The sequence below is a fragment of the Callorhinus ursinus genome, unplaced genomic scaffold (assembly GCF_003265705.2).
Source record: "Callorhinus ursinus isolate GAN/ISIS: 27379988/994484 unplaced genomic scaffold, GSC_fseal_2.0 scaffold3, whole genome shotgun sequence".
NCBI lineage: Eukaryota > Metazoa > Chordata > Mammalia > Carnivora > Otariidae > Callorhinus > Callorhinus ursinus.
Genome location: NW_027397065.1, coordinates 79,997,757 through 80,019,510, shown reverse-complemented (window position 1 = coordinate 80,019,510; position 21,754 = coordinate 79,997,757). Strand labels below are relative to the sequence as shown.

The 21,754-nt window shown below is 38.8% G+C and overlaps 1 protein-coding gene across 3 annotated transcripts in view; it reads right to left on the bottom strand.

Moving 5' to 3' along the window:
* Nucleotides 1–271: 271 nt before the first annotated feature.
* Nucleotides 272–21,754, bottom strand: part of RETREG1 (reticulophagy regulator 1) — a 126,460-nt gene continuing 104,977 nt past the window's right edge. For all 3 annotated transcript variants that reach the window (XM_025867452.2, XM_073891073.1, XM_073891074.1), the window contains 6 exons: nucleotides 12,672–12,798; nucleotides 10,078–10,162; nucleotides 7,945–8,082; nucleotides 7,069–7,133; nucleotides 6,698–6,824; nucleotides 272–4,200 (listed from right to left, as the gene is read on the bottom strand). In XM_025867452.2, the coding sequence (XP_025723237.1) occupies nucleotides 3,707–4,200; nucleotides 6,698–6,824; nucleotides 7,069–7,133; nucleotides 7,945–8,082; nucleotides 10,078–10,162; nucleotides 12,672–12,798 (1,036 nt within the window). In that variant the 3' untranslated portion in view covers nucleotides 272–3,706. The remainder of the gene's footprint in view (nucleotides 4,201–6,697; nucleotides 6,825–7,068; nucleotides 7,134–7,944; nucleotides 8,083–10,077; nucleotides 10,163–12,671; nucleotides 12,799–21,754) is intronic.

Here is a 21,754-nt window from a genome sequence, read left to right as displayed (position 1 = left end):
ACAAGTTTTAAAAAATCATTCTTAGCTGCTATTCCATACAAAAACAGTGGCAGGCCAGATTCGGCCCTTAGGCCATAGTTTGCCAACCACAGTCTTAGACATTTAATTACACACTGCGAGGTGCAGGTGCTATAACTTAACTTCACAGATGAAGGAAACGGGAGCAGATGTTATGTGACTGACTTGGAGTCTCCCAGCCAGTGTCAGATCCATTAAAAATGGCTAGTGTAGAACCTCACACATGGTCCAGAGTCAACTAAAAAAATAGGCATTTTTGCAACAGTTTTCATCTTTTTATTCCACAGCATTTATTGGATAATGAGGCCAGTATAGTGCTAGTCCCACTGAAAGAACTTTAGAGTTTTCTTATGAGCAGTTACTTGTTGATTGACTTTGCCTTAATGTTTGAAAAGATGGCTTAGTTGAAACACAGGCAGGGGAAAAAAAAATCACTATCTTGGTTATATATAGCCTATTTTTCTCCTGAAAGACCTTCAGACACTTTTTTCCATTGAGTCTATAAACATCCCCGTGTGAGAGAATAATTAGCTTCCTAATTTTATGTTTGGGGAAATTGAAGTGATAGTTTGGGGATGTTATGTGACTTTAACATTGTATCTTAGGAGGCCATAATATTAACATCAGAACTAGAACTCATATTTATGACATCCCATCCTAACTTAAATGCTGCAGTGGAAGTAGAGGAATAATACACAAAAATATAGTTCTGAGACTTTCTAACTTCATCATGATACAAATGACCTAGGACAACAGTAGTTTAGTAAGGGATTTTCAGAATAATTTCCTATCTTATAACTAATATAGCTGGAGCAGTATAAAGAACTACATCAACCTAAATTATAAACAGAAAAGGAAAATGTTTAAGTCACTTTTTTCTTAAATATAAGAATTTGCTTAATTTGCTTCTTGCCTAAAATCAGTAGTATACTGGAATTTGCTATTTTTAAAGGAAAAAGAGTTGCACTTATTTCAAATATAAGAGATGCCTAAATATGTTGAGGATGTTTGCCAATTGCAAAGCCTTATAAATATTTGTTTTCCTAGTATTCTACTACATGGGGGGGCAGTTTTTTAAAAATCACTTTTGAAGATTTTTAGGGTAAAAAAAGCAATGATGATTCAGAATGAGAACATAAACACCGCTTTAAGCCTGGATTGACTTTCCAAAGCAAGCTTGAACTTCTTGAGCCCTGCTTTATTGTTTCAGGTCAAAATGCATGATCAATGTATGCTATTCCCACTGTCTAATTTTGCTCAGCATTTTCTACAGGAAGAGAGCAAAATGTTTTCTATACCTCCTTTACAATTAAAAAAACCCCATGTTTCACACTTTAATGAATGCATACATTCTCATGGTAAGGGATATATAGTCCCCCTCTGTACTGGATCAGCCATCGGGGTTTATTGTTACTCTATCTTAAAACCAGAAATAGGATTATATACAGTATATCCACCAACACACACACACACACACACACACACACACACACACACACACACACACCCCATCCTCAGCATCCCTGTTTGTCGGAATTGAGTACTGTTATTGCATTATGTAAATTTGTAATGACATATGTTCTCGAATAAATATTGAAGTACAATGCTACTATCCATAGAGAGCTGGTATGTCTCCTCCATATTGCTAGTAACGCATTTTTCTACCCTAACAACCTCGCCATCCCCAAACCACTTTTAATTTATAGTTTATAATATTTGATCCTTGCTTTATTGTTCCTACCACCAACTCTTGAGTTTATCCTTTTTGTAAGCTTGTCCAGTGACTTTTAACACATTCTTTAGTTACTTGGATCAACTTCTTATTTTCCCCTCAATGAAAAAAATTGAAATGACCTGTAAACTTTTTGACTTCATGGCCAAGAACATTTTTTAAAAGCAGAAGCATACACATAAAAAAAAAAAAAAAGAATCCTGGTGACAACTATTTTATAAATATGTGACTGTATTTTTCTTTATGTCCAGAAACTTGTATTGAATAGAATTCAGGTATATTCCTCCCTAACCCACACAGTTCATAGATCTAACACCAGGTTTTTGTACCAAAATGGGCAAGAAAATGAAGGCACAGGCTCACTTTGTATCAATAAAGGACATCAAACACAGTCATGAGGCACTAACGACATATTAAGCATAGTCAACTCACAAAAAGCAAGTGTTCAAAGTCCTCGATAACTTTTCTCCCTTTAAGATTTGGCAAAATCCAGTCTAGATATTTTAATACCTCAGAAAGAAAAAAATAAATAAGAGATGCTACGTTAAAACATCAGATTACCTATTGTCTTTTAGAAATATAAGGAAAGGAATAAAATGAAGGGAAGGGACCACAGATTCCCTATATTCTTGGATTATCCTTCCTTTCTGAGGGTCTCAGATGTCTGTATGCATCTGTAGAAATGCCAGCTGTACCTGAAGATTGAAGGGATTGTTGGTAGTTGGCTGACATGGTCCCTCAACACTATTAAAAGTTTGTATTACAAAAACAAAATTAGCTTGATTTCTGCTAAACCCTTTGTTAAAAGCCTAAGTCAAATTTGGTTATTTGAAGGTGATCTAAAAAGTTTAAAATAAAGGAAAAATATATTCTGGCTTCCCAGTAGAAACAGATGACATATTTAGACTTCAGGAGCAAATAAATACATCTTAAAGCCAAGCAAATTTCTCTCCTGTTGCAGACTCCATACAGACTACGAAAACAGTCACTGTTTCTCTAATGCTGATGACAGCATCACTCCTAGAACATACCAGGAACTAGCTTCACAACTTTAAGAGACGTTTTCTATGACATAACATGAAAGATGAGGGTTTAACTTAGGTCTGAGCAGGCAGAATAGACCTGCACTTTACAACATCTCTATCACAAATACATGACAATTGAACAACAAAACACAGCCCAGTCTCTGTTTACATCAAAACCACTGTCTATGTGATATATAATTACTTGCTTTCTATGGGTTAATATCACCCATTGCCAAGACCAGAGCTGGCAGTCCATGGAGCATGCCATTTACTACAGGTAAGCCTAAGTCTATAACTGCAGAAGTAACATGGAAATGTATCAGCCTATGCAGAGTAGTTAAATATATTTTTAAAATTTTTCCTAGGAAATTAATTTTGATAATATTTCCCAAGTCCTTCAACTAAAGATAACTTGATAATTTTTGTTTTTTTTTTAAATCAGAATCTACCAAAATTTTTTAACTGTTTCCAAGTATCAGTAACAAAGGAGCTGATACTCCTTGTATTCACAACTAATTGTTACTATATCAGTGAGTTACAATAAACTGTTTTTGCATGCTTGAAAAATTAATTGTAAAGAAAAAAAATAAGGAATACTTATAGGAGGATCCCAATAATTTGGTGTTTTTGCTTTAAAAACAACCTCTAATATTCATCTCTGACAACACAGTTTGTATATATATGTATATAAAGTTCATTTCCATGCTTATTACATAAAAATAACTATAGGAAATCAGTATCAGCTGATATATATCCAATTAATTCACTGCAGAAGGGAAAATAAGAAAAAAAATCTGAAGTAATCAGTAAAGCTCACAGTTCAAAAAATTTTTTTCCTTTTCTTTTTTTCTTCTTTTTTTTTTTTTTTTTTGCTTGTTTGAATTTTTTTGGTAGTTTCATCTGTGCTGTGTTGAACAAGTTGATTCCCAGACTAAGGGCCTCCGAGTAGATTTGAAAGGAAGCCCGAAGACTTCTTATTTTGCTGTGCCTCTGCTTCTTGGTCTTGTGAAAGTCCCAATTCACTCTCAATTTGATCAAGCTCTGACTGGTCAAGTAGTTCAAAGTCATCACCTTCCTCAGGGTCTGTGTCGTCGCCTGGGCTGGGGGCAGCCTGAGAAAGTGCTTGCTGCGCACCTTCCAACTGCTCTTTGATGGCTGCTGTCACTGCGGCCGCGATGGCGTCCCCAGCCAGGTTGCGCATCAAGTGAAAGGTTTGGTCACTGCTCAAAGGAAGGGTGAGACCAGCTGCCGACTGCCTCTCTCCGCTTGCTCTGAGACCGCTGTCCAACTGCTCTTTTTTTCTCCTTTGCTCAGTGGGCAAGCCAAGGCTGAATTCATCTTCATCATTTGTTCCCGTGCCGTTTTCTACCGATGGAAAATCGGAAAGGTCTCGAGAGAAAACTTCTTCGCTCGGTCGGTCAAGATCTGTGGAATGTATAACACAAGTTCATGCTTGAGCACCGCGATGAATTTGAAAGAAAAGAACTGTCTAAACGATAATCTGACTTCAATCCGAACCCTCCAGGCAAACTCGACATTCACCTAGCCTCCTGGTTCAGTTTAAATCAACTTAAGCACATACTGGACCCCTTTCAAATCTGGGACGCTACCACTCTACAAATACACAAATACCGCATGTCCCTGCTACTTTAGTTTTCCTCCTAAGTACCAAACAGTATATGTAATGGCTTAATGTTCAACCTAACGTTAGCTTGAGGCTTGACTTAACTTTTTTTTTTAAGTTTTTATTTAAATTCCAGCAAGTTAACATACAGTGTATGAATTTCAGGTATACAATATAGTGATAACGCTTCCATACAACACCCAGTGCTCATCACAAGTGCTCTCCTTAATCCCCATCACCTATTCTACCCATCCCCCACCCACCTCCCCTCTGGTGACCATAGTCTGTTCACTACTTTAAAGAGTCTGTTTCTTGGTTTGCCTCTCTCTTTTTTTCCTTTTGCTCATTTGTCTTTTTTCTTAAATTCCACATACAAATGAAATCATATGCTATTTCTCTTTCTCTGACTTATTTTGCTTAGCGTAATACTCTCTAGCTCCATCCACATCATTGCAAATGGCAAGATTTCATTCTTTTTATGGCTGAGTAATATTCCACTGTATATGTGTACTGAAGTTTAAATGTTATCGTAAACAAAAGTTTCATCCTGCCCCAGGGAGGGTTTTTACTTTAAGCCAATATGGATATGCATGATCACAAGTTAAAAAAAATACTTCAATTGGAGGTTTTCATGGATTCTGGTGTAACAAAGGGTGAGTATTATCCTGCCTCAGCATTATTCATCCATAGAGATGTGTATCTCAGCATCTGTAACCTATGTTTGTTTAAAGCAATGAATTAAAAGAAAGTATTGCTCCTTCTATCCCATATTCAACTTAAGAGCTTATGGAAACATTTGGCTTTCCCTAAATATTGCTGAAAGTGACCATGCCCTATTTGCCAAACTTGTGTTCAGAATACATACAGGAACACTTTAAGATTTGGGACATTTGAAAGCAATGTCAGGTTAGTAGGCAGACAGTGACTTTATTGTTTTTCACTTTCCATAGAAAAGTTTTCAGTACAACAGTTAACTCTTTACAACAAAGAGTTAAAGCCTTCTGTGTGGGTTGGATTATTGCTGCCCCTTTTGTTGTGTAATGCTTAAGAACAAAGGGTTTGCTATCCTTATCTTGATAATGTTGGGCTTGTACAGCTTGAGGTTTTTTGTTTTTGTTTTTTTTTTTAAGTAGACTCTAAGTCCAATGTGGGGCTTGATCTCACAACCCCATGATCAAGAGTCACATGTTCTACCAACTGAGCCACCAGGTTGCCCCATGAATATTCTAATACACTTTAAAGGTGAGGAAATTGAAGCCCACAGAAATTATGTCACCTGTTCAAAGTCACACAGGTAGCTAATGACAAAAGCAAGACTACACTTGGGTGTCCCAGTCTCCAAGCCTGTCTTTCAAACATTGCACAGCCTCCCTCCTTCCTCTAGGAAAAGAAAGTGTGTTCTTGCTTCTAAAAACACATATAAAGCAATTCATAATCTTCCATTATAACCTCATATTTTCAGTATATGGCTAAAATGACTTGAAATAATCCAATGAGGCTAGTAAATGTTAAGTTACTGCACAAGACTGTCTATTTTAAACTATATTTATCCTAATTATAAAAAAAATTTTTTTAAACTAACTTTGAAGACAAACATGAGTGGAGTCAGCTTTAGACTTGGGGAGCTGGTCCTCTGCACTTCAATCCTTTTTAATGAGGACTAGCCCTGGATGTATGGGATGAGTGTCTCTCTTCCAGTCCTTCCATTGTTGCCAAAAGTAATGGATATTTGCCACCAGACATTTCAGAAATTGTTTTCACTGTCAATTATTTATTTGTTTTCAAAAAAAAAGGCAGATTTGTATATTGACTGTCTTAGATCTTTTTCTCATACTTTTAAAAAAGTAAAAGCTTTTGAGATATGATTCATATACCATAAAATTTGCCCTTTTAAAGTGGTTTTTAATATACTCACAAAGCTTTACAACCACCAAATACCTAATTTCATCATTACAAAAAACTCATATTAATTACCACTCACCACCATTCCTCTTCCCTCAGCCCCTAGCAGCCAGTAAACTACTTTCTGTCCAAATGGATTTGCCTCTTCTGGGCGTTTCATGTAAATGGACTGATACAATAGGTGGACTTGTGTGTTTGACTTCTTTCACTCAGCATAATGTTTTCAAGGTTCATCCAAGTCATGGCATGTACCCGTACTTTGTTTTTATAGCCAAGTGGTAGTCCGCCGTAGAGATACGCCATATTTTGTGTATTCATTCAGCAGTTGACAGAGGTAAATATTTTTGCAGATACTCATAATATTAAAAAGAAGAATATGTAAAAATGTGAGCATACCATCAGAAGTGTCTGTCTGTGGAGTGTATCCTTCTGACAGGTTGAAGGTCCCATTGTCAGTCCAGGAGACCTCGGACACGTCCGTGTCAGACACAGACAGCTCTTTGGCCGCAACCGTGAGGCTAATCTGTGTTAACATAGACAGCAATGACACATTTGAAACTTCTGACAGAAATCTTTTTGAAAACTCCATACGAACCCCCAAACTATCAGAATAATAAAAACCAGATGAATCACTCTCCTTTTGAAACTGTTCAATCATCTTAGAGAAATAGGAGGAGTCCATTAGGCAAATCATTCAGCTTCAGGGCATATAAATAAATTTACAGTCAAACCGCACAGCAACAAATGGAAAACCAAACAAAAAATACCTTAGGACAAAGAGCTGAAAGGTCTAATTCACTGTCATCTTTGTGACTTTTTTCTTTATCTGCTTCTGTTGAGAAAAAATTTAGAGGCTTTCAGTGTCCTGGTCAGCTTAGACATAGTGTACTTTATCCATTCTACAGTGGTACCCTGACCCACATTCCTCAGAGTCTCCAGTGCTTCCATTTAATTAAATGTGTGCACACAACAAGCTTCACGTATCTGCAAATGTTTCAGTTCCAAGGGAATGGTCCATATCAGTGATTCTAGTAGGGACTGACCCAGCAGCAGCACCGCTGATGGGAACTTTTTAGAAATGCAAATTCTCAGGCCTTACCAACTATACCAACTAAATCAGAAACTCTGGGGTGGGGCCCAGGACTCTATGCTTTAATAATCCCTCCAGGCGACTCTGATGCTTGCTATAGTTTGAGAACCTATAAGGTCATAGGCCAAGTTAAAGAGTGAAAAACGATCACTTTGGGTTTTCCTCCGTTTTCTTTTCTTTCCCTTCTTCTCTCCATCCCCTCTCATGCGGCTCCCACACTCTTTCTTAGCCCTAGCGTGGTTTTTTATTTGCAGTTGTCCACCCCAAAATAAGACAACTGAAACAAAGGAAATCATAAATAGCAAATATAGAATTATTAAATTCTTTCCTCCTTCCCCTGACAATTTGAATTAAAAAGTGAATTTCTTACGTGTTTGAGAAAAGCATAAAAGCCTAAATAAATAGGTAAAGACTACATTACTTTGGGGGGATTAGCTTCGATATGTAATAAAAGGCCAAAAGCACTTTGAGACATATTCAAAGTGATTTCATAATAAACAGCCAGCTGACATCCCATCCCATGCATGGAATCTAAAATTCAAACTTTACCTACCAGATCTCTTACGTTTCTTCTGATTAATATATTCTCCAATTCCAAAATCTAGCTTCAGCAGAACTGACTTGATTTTGCTGTATAGTTTTTGTCCAATATCATTACACTTTAATAGGGGACACAAAAATGCACACAGCACTGAAACATAGAAAGGAAGAGCATGTCAGTAAGATGACCTTCCTTTCAAAAGGCTACCTCCGAGTATCTCACAAAAATAGTTCGGTCAGTAAGACAAATACAAGTTTTTTTCTTAGAGAAGTGCCTCTGTGAAATAAGTTCATAATTTCTATTCTTCCTCCTGTTAATGAATACATTTTCCCCTACACACACACACACACACACACACACATGCATGCATGCACACACTATGCTTACAGTCACTGTTTTCAAGGACTTGCTATTAAATCAACTTTCTCCCTTTTATTCTTTCACCCTCAACGTTGACACAAAGATTACATGCTTTCTCGACAACAGTCCTGGATTAAAATCTGCACTCTACTTATTTGTTGAATAAGCCATTTTGCTATAGGAAAGTTATTATCTATTAGCCTCTCATCAGTAATATTGGGATAATAATATTATCTCTTGCGGTTTTGTGAAGAATAAATGAAGTGAATGCAAACCATCTGAATAATGCCTGGCCTATATCAGACTATCCCCTGGCTCTCTTCTCCTTTAGTTCCTAAACAAGGCAATCAAGGGCTGATAGTCTATATGAGTTCCATCTGAGAGAGTGGATTTGTGCTTTGATCATCTGCCATGGATGTTACACATTAGGAATACAAAAAGAAATGAAGCCTGATCTAGAGAATGTACTGTATTCCCTAGTGTTTACTTCTTTGTTGTTGTTAGAAAATGTGCCCATTTACCTTTTAAATAGGAGTTGCAACCTCCAATATCACTAGAAGCCAAGGAAGCATATGTACATTTTAAAAGCTGGTGTAAGAAAAATGGGGAAATAACCAGGGTTAGTTCAGTGAAGAGTGCCTGTCCCATCTCAAGGTGGCAGCACAAGACCATATTTTTCAGGAGAAGATGGAAATCTATACTTTTTTTTTTTTTTTTACAGCACTGTGGAGTTATATTTGACATATAATAAATTGTACATATTTAAAGTGTACAATTTGATAAGTTCTGACATACGCATACAACTAAGAAACCATCACCACAATGAAGACAGTGAACATATCCATCACCCCCTAGATTTTTCCCATCTTCCTATTAATCCTTCTCTCTTGCCTTTCCCTGCCCCTACGCACCTCATCCTTAGGCAACCATTTGTGTGCTTTGCTATTAGCTAAAGATGAATTTGAATGATGTATAAATGGAATCACACAGTGTATGTTCTTTTTTACGTGGCTTTTCCCATTCAATCTAATTATTTGGAGATTTATCCAGACTGTTGCGTACATCAATTTTTTTCATGCTGAGTAGTCATTGTATGGATATACCACAGTTTGTTTACCGGTATGTCTATGGATGGACAGATAAGATCGTGTTCTGTTTTTGGTTACTACAAATAAAGTTGCTGTGAACATTTGCAGATGAGTCTTTGTGTAGATATATACTTTCATTTCCCTTGGGTAAATACCTAGCTGTGGAATAGCTGGGTCATATATAGGTTTTAAGAAACTGCTAAACGGTTATCCAAAGTGTTTTTACCGTTCTATCTACCCACCAACAGTATGTGAGAATTTCTAGTTGCTCTGTATCCTTGCTAATACTTGCTATGGTCAGTATTTTAAATTTTAGTCATTCTGGTGGGGGTGTAATGGTATGACATTGTGGTTTTAATTATTTTTTGAGCCACAGAACATACACAAGGGCAAAGGGATTAGTGTGTTTGTGGGGGATGGGAAATATAGCTTACTTATAGTTTTACTGACATAATTTAAAATCCAATCAAATCACTTGTAACCAACCCTGCCTTTTGGCAGCCGTTCCTCCAACTCTAAAATATAAACATGTCTCTAGGAAAAGGAGAAACTTTGTACAGCAGGAAATTAAAGGATAACCAATATGCTGTATAGTTAAGGACTCATCCTTCCTCTTCCAAACTATGGAAGGCCATGTTGACCATTGAATGATACCATATGCATCACATAAATTAGCCAAATGTTCTACCATACTTACACAGTAGATAGCTGAGTATAACTCCAGGAATGTAACTTCCCAAGACTGTAAAAAATGTGCACACACTGCAGACCAGGAGACAAAACTAGAGATAACAGAAACAAGATGTGACATTATCTATAACTCCAAGACATTTTCGGGCACAGGATACACAGACAATTATTTATCTATATGTGATCTATCATGTTATGGCAAATGTTTTTCAAACAGTGTTCTTTTGTATTTGGGTCTGCCTGATGACTGCTGTGTTCAGCCTGCCTTAGTCCACTCTAACACTTAGTAATAATCATTGTGAGGTTCCAGAAGCTAATTTCTGGCACAGAGAACATCTCCCATTAATCATGCCTGTGGCTATATTACTGTCAGATGCAAGAGAACTGAAGACTAGTATGTCCCCAGAAACTTCTTTTCCTTAGGATCAGTCACTGAAAATAATGCAGCCTGGTCAATAACCCTGCAAGTTCAAACTACTTCTATAGACTCATCAAAATTCATAAACACAGCAAAGCAGAAATTAGAGGCATTTATATAAATAGAATGGCAATTTGCACAGGTGATAAACTGCTGGGATGAATCCACTGGCCATTACTATCCTTCCTAACCATATCCATTCCTCAAATTGACCCCACTTCTAGGTCACTTAGGAACCAAATGGGAATGAAATGAAATTCCTACGGTGAAATGTGCTTATTTTCCTTCTGTCAGTTATGACCAAAAAAATCTTGGTTGTTTTAAGAAATTTAAACATCATGACAAAAAAATCTCCCATAAAGCCTTCACTTGTTTTCCACATCCCAGTCTTAAAAATAAACTACTTTTATTCTTTTGATTTATCTTTAAATTACGGTATTAAATTGGCAAGCAAAGAAAATTCATTAAGGGAATTTCAAAAAGACATATGAGGAAAGAATACATAACTCTGATCAGTAACTGATTAACACCGTCAGATGAAACTTGATTTCCCAATCTTCGGCACAGGGTTAATAAGTTAACTAGTCAAAAGGAGAACAGATGAATTTACAGAACAAACTTAAGAGCTGTTTCTGAAACAGCAGAGGCCCTTGAAGAATATGCAATTCGAATAGCAAAATGGAAGAGGAAGGACCATAAGCGTTGAAAGAATAAGTGTAGGAAAACATTACCATGTCCGGAATTAGATTTCACAAAGAGATTTCATATTAGCCCCTAAATCTGTAACATCATCTTAAGCCAATTGACTTGGAGTACATTAATGCAATCCAATGCAGAAGTTTTAAGTTCAGAATCTTCTAAAAATGTGTTTAATCATTTCAGTAAAATAGGCATCAAAAATGCAACTCTCCCTCTCCACCATATGGGTATCTATGCTAAGAATTACCTTTGGGGATTAAAAAAAAAAATCCACACATATACAACGTTGCCACTCTAATATTAGCTCAAAATGTGTCCAAGCACAGTTCTATTATCAATACTACTGGAGTTAAGTGATGGCCTGTACATGGTGCAACCAGAGGGATTTTCAGTGTCGACATTCCTAGGCTCTTCCAACTACAGGTGGAGGTTCAAGGAACTTGAACACAACACTGGTGATGGCTCTGCCCTTAAACCCACATTCTCACAATCACAGCTGAAGCCACCTCTACACATCCAAGTACTCCAACGGTGTGCACCGTGCAATCCCTTCCAAACCACTTGCGACCCTTCTCCTCTGGGGTTTTCATCTTAATTGGAAAAATACACATTCCATTTATATAAAGACCCTGAGTGTCTTTGCCACAGGTTTTCTTTACTAGATAGATCATATAGGAATCTTTACTTTTTAGATTGACTCTATTTATCTCCAAAAGCACCCTCAAAGGACCGTATGTTCATTTCATCTCCCTTTGACTTCGGAACCAGCCTAAGTAATAGAAACAAATTCTTTTTTTATTGAATTGTAATTGACATACAATGTTATGAGTTTTCGGTGTACAACACAGCGATTCAACATTTACATACATTTTGGATACTGACAAGTCTAGTTACTATCTGTCACCTACGTACTTAACATGATATTATTGACAACATTCCTTATGCTGTAATTTACATCCCTGTGACTTACTCACTTTTTTGAATTGAAGTGTAGTTGACCTATAATGTTATGTTAGTTTCCAGTGTACAACATAGTGATGACTTTCATAACTGGAAGTTTATACTTTTTAATCCCTTTCCCCTATTTTGCCCACTGCCCTGCCACTCTTCTTTCTGGAAACCACCCGTCTGTTCTCTGCATGTATGTGTCTGTTTTTAAACTGAGATTCTTCATAAGGTATTTTTTTTCTCCTTGGTCTGGCTGATAGCAAGACCAGTCACCATTTTTGTTAATGAGTTAGATAAACATGTATAAAATAGAAAACCCATCCAATCTTGAAATATAAGTTTGAGGATTTTCTAGTGCTAACACCCTCACATTTCTGAACCTCACTAATACCAGCTTTTATGGAATTTGCTCCTAGTATATTATATCCAGGGCTGGAGAACCCTTATAAGCTGATAAAATAGGTTAATTCATTCGTTTCCAATTTATTGCACATTCTAAAGCACACCCGGTAATTCTCCTATGCTGGAAAACTTGCCTTGCCAGGGCTCTGCTGTTTAAAAAGAGACATTTCTTGAAGAAATATGCTGAAATTCATCCATGATTCTGCAATACAGTGGCTGAACCTGGGTCTTTCATCTGGTTTGGAATTGATAACTTCCCAGCTAAAGAGAGAAAAAGAAAACAAAAAATTTTAGCTGCACTTTTGATGATTCAACATTCATTGCTTTAGCAAATATTTATTGAGCACCTGCTCTTGGCCACACTCTCTAGAAAAGCCCTGTGAATTCAGAGGTGAACAAGCCCGATACCTGCCTAATGAAGCTTGTGCCAAGAGAAGAGATACAGGCTAAGCAATTTGCTGCACAACTATCCCATTACAATTAAAGGAAGAGGGTGAAGTATAGGGTGGGGCCTTTGAGACGTCTCTGAAGAAGTTACTTTTATGCCAAAATCTGGATTAGCAGAGTCTATCAAGAGGGCTTGGAAGAGTTCCAAATAGAACAGTGTACAACATAGGCAGAGGGCCTGGAGCCAGAAGAAGCTACCAGCACTATTCTACAGAGCCCCACGTGTGGCTCCAGCAGAGGCAGAGTCAGTCAGAAGAGTAATGCTGCATGAAGCTCGGAAGGTGGGACAGGACCTAATCATACTGGGTCTGGAGGGACTTTTTAGAAATGTTTGAAACCTTAAGGATAGGGAAGCCACAGTCTTTTTAGAGAAACCTTGGCATTGATCTCCTAATCATCGTCATCAACAATGCCTTCTCAGTATATATTATAGTTCGTCAACTCAATAGAAACTGTTAAACTCAACAGGGTCTCAAAATACCTTGCATTTTTCTACTGTACCTTCCCCCACGTGTTGAATGTGATGCATTGGTCATGCATGTGCTCTGTGTCCCTGACCTCATTTTCCCACAGGAACCTTTTTCAAAAAGCTAAAAACCAGTAACCATCTCTCCAGGAAGAAGATATGCAAACACAGGGCATTCCCCTAAAATCACAATCGCGTTCAAATCCCACTCTTGCAATACTAACTCATCACAGAAATATACCAGTTAAAACAAGCTCTATCAAGGGCCACCAAATTCTTTCATTTAATAGATAATTGTTAGTGCCTACCACGTGGAAGGCACTGCCATAGAGCTAAGGATACGGCAATAAATGAATGTTTCTAGTAGAAGACAAAGATTATTAGTGAACTATCATCCGAGCTACAACTGCAAGGGAATCAGAGTAAGATGATCTCTGGATTCAAATCCAGTAGTCCTAACACAAATCAAAGCTACTTTGGCCCTTAGGTGCTCAGCTCCCCAGAGACTGTGTATATGTGGATTCTATTTTTTTTTAAGGATTTAAATATAACTTAAAATTATATTAAAAAAGGAAATTTAATTATCTAATCTATAAATTTTAATTGATTTGAGGGAGCATGTGGTGGGGGGTGTGGGGAAGGGCAAAGGGAGAGGGAGAGAGAAAATCCCAAGCAGACTCCATAAGCCTGGAGCCCGTCACGGGGCTTGACTCGGGGCTAGATCCCATGACCCTGAGATCATGACCTGAGCCGAAACCAAGTCAGATGCTTAGCCAACTGCCACCTAGGTGCCCCTATTTCTTTTTAATATACCTTGAACACTAAGACAATTTGTAGATTAGATAATATTTCCTTTTTAAATATAATTTTAAGTTATATTTAAATGAATGCAATAGCATTAAAAAAGAAAAAAAAAAAGCTGTTTCACTTTCCTTCCCCTTTATTCTGTCAGAGTCAACTAATGCTCTACCAGAGTCACTGAGTTACCAGTTCTCCAGGTTTATGCTTTCCATGAGGTAGACACTTGCCAAATGATTTCCTATCATAAGAAATGAACTTTTGGGGACGTTTAGCTGTCGGGGAGTGGTTTATGTATCCATTAACTCTACCCTTCTCTTGAATCACAGAGCAAGCCTGTTTCCATTGGTGACCAAATTTAGCACTAGCTTTGCATACCTTATGAACGATTCCAGACCTATTAAAGGAAACGCTAAGTGCATGGCTAGGAAGCCACTTTCTGTAACAAAATCTTGCCAATAGGTCTGCTTAATGGGAAAATATTCTGTACAGGAGGGCAAAGACTACAAGTGGCAAAGGAAATAATAAGATTATTAAACTGTGATTTCCTTTTTGCTTTAAAGATTTTATTTATTTATTTGAAAGAGAGAGAGAAAGAGCACACAAGTTGCGGGGGAGAGATGGAGAGAGAGAGAAGCAGACTCTCCACTGAGCAGGGAGCCCCACATGGGCTCCATCCCAGGATCCCAGGACCATGACCTGAGCCGAAGGCAGATGCTTCACCGACTGAGCCACCCAGGCGCCTTGTGGCCTCCTTTCCGAGAATAACTTATTGCAAACTGGCTAGGATAGGCTAGGCCACTGTTCCATTTACTGGGGCCACGCAGTTGACAGCAATACAGATTTTAATTTCTGTTCTCTGTGCATATTGAGTAGTATTTAAGGATTTGGTTGAACTGTCCCAGCAAATACAATTCTAGCAAAAATCAATGAAAAACATATTATGGAATGGTTTATCATTCTTTTAACGATTCAAATGGAATGAATGCCCATTTCATATTTTGAAACAAATTTAAGAGTCTTTTCATCAGGATAATTAACAGATGAAGTGAGTTGTGTTCAGGCAATGAAAGACGAAATAGCAATGGAAATGAATGAACTCCATGTTTGTATGTAAACCTTCGAATCAGAATATTGAGAGAAAAGAAAAATCAGAGAATACATACACTATGATTTTATTTATATAAAGCTCAAAGTCATGCTAAGCCAACAGACTGTTTAAGCAACGAAATGATTTAAAACAAAACAAAACAAAACAAAACAAAACAAAACACCCAAGATTTAGGAAAAGGGTTACCTAAGGCAGGGATGGTGTGGGGGTATGTAGAGAATATGGCCAGAGAGGCATGTCACAGTGAGGCCTCTTGAGTATTGGTCATGTTTTATTTCTTAACTTAGGTGATGGATACATGCAAATTGACTTATTAGTGTTCTTAAAGCTACACACACACACACACACGGCCTTTATTTAAAAATTTACTGAGGGGCGCCCGGGTGGCTCAGTCAGTTAAGCATCTGCCTTTGGCTCAGGTCATGATCCTGGGGTCCTGGGACTGAGGCCTGTGTGGGACTCCCTGCTCAGCGGGGTACCTGCTTCTCCCTCTTCCTCTGCCCCTCCCCCTGCTCATGCTCTCTCTCTCTCAAATAAATTAAATCTTTTAAAAAATTAAATAAAAAATTTCTTGATACTTAAACGTATAATCATGCTTTTTATTTCATAACAGTTTTACAAGAGTATATCTCATTTCACATTCTGTATATAAATGTTACTTAAGTTTTTGCCTCAGTTTATTTATTTGTGAACCAAACAATATTTCTGCTAGCTAGAGCCATGAAACAGTTTCTGAGTAAGCTATACCTTATAGATGCTGAAACCTTGTTCTAATACTACCTTTAGGATTCCTATCTCAGAAGTGACACAACATTTGTATACATATTTACTATTCTAGTAAGTAAATACCCTAAAATCAGAAAGGAGCCTACTCTAATACTAAATTATCTAAAATTACCTAACTTATTTCTACAGAGATAATGTCATGGTGAAGTCTTCATACAATTTAAGGTGCTTAAAACACATCACAATGAATTAACTAAAAATCTCGTTTCACATTTAAGGATCTTACCTATTTTCATCGTGGGATTCAAGTGGATATGAAGAAACCTCAGCATCCATCCATCCTTACTCATTTATTCAATAAAATGTTATCCAGTTCCCCCTTTGTGTCTCACATTATACTCAGTGTGTTTCCTAGTGTTATTTCCAACCAGCACAAACTGAATACCTGTAGCACTGTCCCTGTGTCTACAGACACCACCGCTTGGTGGGAAGAAGAAACGAGAATATTCAATTGGTGAATATTTTCCATAGTCATACAAGGACACTCTTATTTATATTAAATTCCTCCCCTTTGGAAAAGGCCCTTATGTGACAGTATCATAGGACAATAAATTTCATGGTTACTTATATTAACGCAATAACCCTAAATAAGTCTAATTGATATTTGAATTATTGTTACAGAAATGAGGAATCCATTGTGTAAAACATGAAAATATTATCTAACCAGATGGGTTTTGGAAAGAATAGTAAATATTTAAAAACATAGTAAATGTTTGAGAAAAAAAATGTATAGATTGTGCTGAGTAAAATTTAAAGGAAATATGTACAGCTAAAAAAAAAATTCAAATCAAAAGCAAAGAAGAGATCCCACTCTACACTTCAAACGAAACATGGATCTGGGGCACCTGGGTGGCTTAGTCAGTTAAGCATCAGACTCTTGGTTTCAGTTCAGGTCATGATCTCAGGGTCATGAGTTCAAGCCCCGAGACAAACCCTGCACTCAGCATGAGTCCGCTTGAGACTCTCTCCCCTTCTCTCTCTGCCCCCCTGCTCATGCTCTTGCACATGTGTGCACGCATGCTCTCTCTCTCAGATAAATGAATACATCTTTAAAAAATACATGAAACATGGATTCAGAAGAGTCACTCTCTGGGAGTTTCATTATAGTTTTAAACTGTCCAGCAAGTAATTCTGAGTCCCACTGGAACATACATTTCTACAGTCTTCCCTTGTATACAGTCTACCATTAATGTATATCATGTCATCACATTTCAATTCAGGTAACACAGGTGCATAACATATAACTGAATAACATCTAATATAGTTGTATAATTCAGACTGAAATAGGACATTTGATGTCAACTTTTCAGTCTTATTTTGTAGATGAGTAAAGTGAAACCCAAGTTTTCTGAGCTAGTTCAGGGCAGAGCCAAGACCTGAGGCCATGAGTCCTGGTTTCCAGTGATTCTCTTTGTTCAAAGCATGTGCCCTCCTCAAAGAATGGAGAAATTCAGTGACCTCCTTTGAAGAGTCTACATATAATTTACAACAAGGAAGAACATTCCACGTTCCTTCCCACTCCTTTCCAGAGTCAGGAGGATTGAGGTGTGACTGACCAGTACCAACATGGCATCAGCTAGTACCCACCCTTTCCAAGAAAAGAAAGTGCTTCGTGGGCAGAATCTAAATACTCAGCGGAAACTAAGATTCATGCTTGGTGTCTGGTTGATGTTTTAATACAGATGACGTACACATACACACACAGAGTTGCTCCATCATGAAACTCTAGGTTTTCCTGGAGAGCCTTGTCTGGAGAACACATAACCAGAGAAAGCATCTCCTGTGAATATTGGATGATGCTGGGGAGACAGATCTTTTACATGGTGTGTGGCTATCTTCCCACCATCCTTGGCACCGATCAACATGCAATGTAAGGCCCAACTAACATAAAAGGAGGCTTAAAAACGGCTTGAAGCTTCACTGAGTTCTTAACCAAAGAGTCTACGTCTTCTATGATTGAAGCTCATCTGACGGAGAAAATTACCAATGGCTTCAGGATAATATTCCAGGGTTTACCTCCTTCCTCTTTAGTTTCAGAGAGAAAACTGCATTTTGCAGTAAGGATCTTTGGTCCTTCACCCTCACCCCCTCTCCGGGCCCAGCTTTCTCTGTCACTCATGCCCTCATTAAGGAATGAACCTCTGCACACTCCAGCCACAAGATAAGGACCAGTTAAGAGTCCCTCCCTCATGACTGTTATCCCCAACTTCCCTCACTCTTGGTGAATCCAGTTCCAGTTCACAACTCCCTGCCCCCTCGTGGCTTTCAAATGGTCTTTGCCCAAGGATCTGCAGACATGCAGTGCTTTCCAAAAAAGCTTTCGAAACTAAAGGCCTTGGCAGATTCCATTTTGTTACCGTTATCTTCTCAACAAAAACTAAGGTACAGATTTTTAGCAAAGGACACTCTGCATGGTCAAGGTAAGCAATTATTTACCAAAGAACCCTGAGCCCGGTGAAGTGCTTTTTCAGCAGCTGAGGAATTTATGGTTTCACCTGCCTGTGACAGTCCAAGGCAAATAAAAATGAGGAGGATGGCTCCTTAGACAAGCAGCCTCCACTTCATCAAAGAAGGGAGCTGAGGCTTCCTGGTGGAATTGGAAACCAACATCCCTTCTTCTGCCTCCATATCCCTATTAGAATACAATTAAGTATACACAGTAGGTGATGTGACCAAATGAAGTCCTTTAGGCAGTTCCCAAACTGAGTGTGCGTGGAACGCCCTCTGCTCCCCACCGCCCCAGGCACTGTTTAAACAGCAGCCTTCTGGACCTCACTCCAGAGATTCTGATGGAACAGGTCTGGGGTAAAGCTCAGAAACCTGCATTTTTAATGACCATCCCAAGTGATTCTGAGGCAGGTATTTTTTTTACCCAGAGTCACTGCAAGAAACACCCTATGAGAAAGTTACATAGAATTCCTGGTTCAAAACAGAGACAAGAGGAGAACTGGCTTTAGGCAAGATGATATATGGGGGATCCAATCTGCCCTCCCATTGGAAACAACAACAATAGAAGGAGGGAAGGAAGGAATGGAAGGAATGGAGGGAAAGGAAAGAAGGAAGACAAAATATAGGAAACAATGATTTTCAAGATCCTGGGCCTGAAGGAAGGATGCTGATCTCTGAAAGGTGGTGAGTCCTGTGATAGTCCAGTGGCCTGGCCTTGAGTTTCCGGGCCACAGAGCAGGGAAGGGCAACCCAGTGCATCCAGGGACTGCCTGAGCTGAGGAGACAGAACTCAGGGTCCAAACTGAAGACCAAAGAGGCTGGAGATGGCAGGACAGAGTGTGGGGGCAGTTGGGCCTGCAGAGAGACCACTGGCCATGTGCGGGGTCTGGGTCTTCAGCTGAGGGCCAAGGTAAAGGTGCATGAGGGACCTGGGGGCCAGGAACAAGCCAGCAGAAGGGACGATGGGGCGGAGTCCTGCACTCACGCAGCACTGAGAATGATGCCTGGTCTCACCAACCAGACGGGAAAACCTCAGAATTCACAGACATTGGACAGAATTCTCAGAAGGGTCTTGCCTTAGTAGGAGAATAATTAGTCCTCAACTAAATGGCTGTTTTGATCGCAAAAGTCTTACAGGCAAGCTCCAAAAGGATCGAAGTGATTTAAAGCAATCTCACTGTGTCATTTGTGGGAATACAGAGTGGGGAGTTTTGTTAAGAACCAAGGAACTCACACGTTCAAACTGGGGTCTGAATGATTTTATGTTATGTTCGCACCTGGCTTTTAAATTATTGTGTAACTTTTTCCTTAAAAAAAAAGCCATATTAATAAATCATGTCTAAATTTTATATTAAAAGTCAAATTTGTCTCTATACCATTTAGTGGCCACAGAGATGAAATTTGAAGGCACTTTAGTTTCAGAACGCAGCACACAGCCTCCTCCATTAGGGGGTTCTGTAAGACCAAGAAATGGGGACACTCCCGCGCTCTTTAAAAATAGACTGTAATTCAGTAAGAGCATGTGCTAGCTGCCTGCTTCATCTCCTTTGCCCAAAGAGTCTTTGAGCACTAGAAAATATCAGGCTGAACAAATGAATCCTGGCAGAGCACAAAAAACCTCTCTCCAGGGGCGCCTGGGTGGCTCAGATGGTTGAGCATCTGCCTTCGGCTCAGGTCATGATCCCGGGGTCCTGGGATCAAACCTGCATCAGGCTCCTGGCTTGGCGGGGAGCCTGCTTCTCCCTCTCCCTCTGCCTCTCTCCCTGCTCATGTTCTCTCTCTCTCTCTCTCTGTATCTCTGTGTCTCGAATGAATAAATAAAAAAATCTTTAAAAACAAACAAACAAACAAACAAACAAACAAACCTGTCTCTGTACCATTTGCCTCCCGTTCAAGTCAATAAATCTGCGCTGAGTACAGAAAACTTGCTGTCAGGTACCCTTCCTGGCTCCAGGCTTTTAGTGATGCCTCCACCAGTACGTGAAGGTTTACACGTGACCCCAAAATAATTACACACACACACACACTCATGGTACATGAAACTCACCTTTATAAAATGACATGTACTTGTATCTAGGGCTATTGGGGAAAAAACAGAACTTAAAACAAAGTTGGGGACTGGATGTGCAAGGAGAAGCCAAGACTGCCTTTACATTATTGTAATGCTTTACAGGACAACGGATCTTTTTAGCATATACTCAGGAACTTAAGTCAAAAAGTATTTTTTATAACTGAAAGTTATTTTTCTAAACCAAAAAAAATAGAGTTTTAAAATATATCCAAACTCAAATCTTTTTGCATATTTCTGGAGCTTTAGATGCCATCCATGGACATCCCTTTGGGGAAGCCAACTTCAGTTTGGCTTCTGTTTAAGCTGGCTTCGGTTTGGCTTCCGGCATTTCCGACACAACATAAAGTGCTATATTTTTCAGTAGGTGCAGTGGAGAAGTATAATATATTTTAAATTATGAGGTAGAAACAACTATTTAAAAAGAGTTATGGAATAAGATTACAGAGTTCAGTATGACAGGTTTTTTTTTTAAGATTTTTTATTTATTTTTGTGAGAGAGAGTGAGAGCGAGCACGAGCGGGGGAGGGGCAGAGGGAGATGCAGACTCCCCACTGAGCGGAGAGCCCAACTCAGGACTCGATCCCTGCACGCTGGGATCATCACCCAAGCTGAAGGCAGACACCCAACCAACTGAGCCACCCAGGCGCCCAAGTATGACATAGTTTTATTCAGGTGACAATGTTCAGTAAAATGGAAAGATGCAAACAGGGTGAGTAATTCCCATCAAGGCAGCTGAGTTATCATTCAAGTCAAAGGGGTTAATAGGGAACATGAAATAAGAGTCCTCACTAACAGCAGGGGTGAGGCGCTGTTCCACTTGCTGTAAACTTACGATCCCATTCAGTCCTTATGGTCCCCCTATGTGTGAGGTGCTATCTATCATTCCTGTCTTACAGAAGAGGAAATGGTGGTCTGGATACATTAACCACCTTGCTCAAGGTCACGATGGAACAGGGCTATACCAAATGGGACTGTGAACGCTCATGATGTGCGGTGAGATACAGGAAGAAGACTCTGGATTGGAACCCAGGGATCACTTCAGAGATGAGCAGGAGAGCACAGGGGAGCGGTAACAAGGGAAGGATTATGG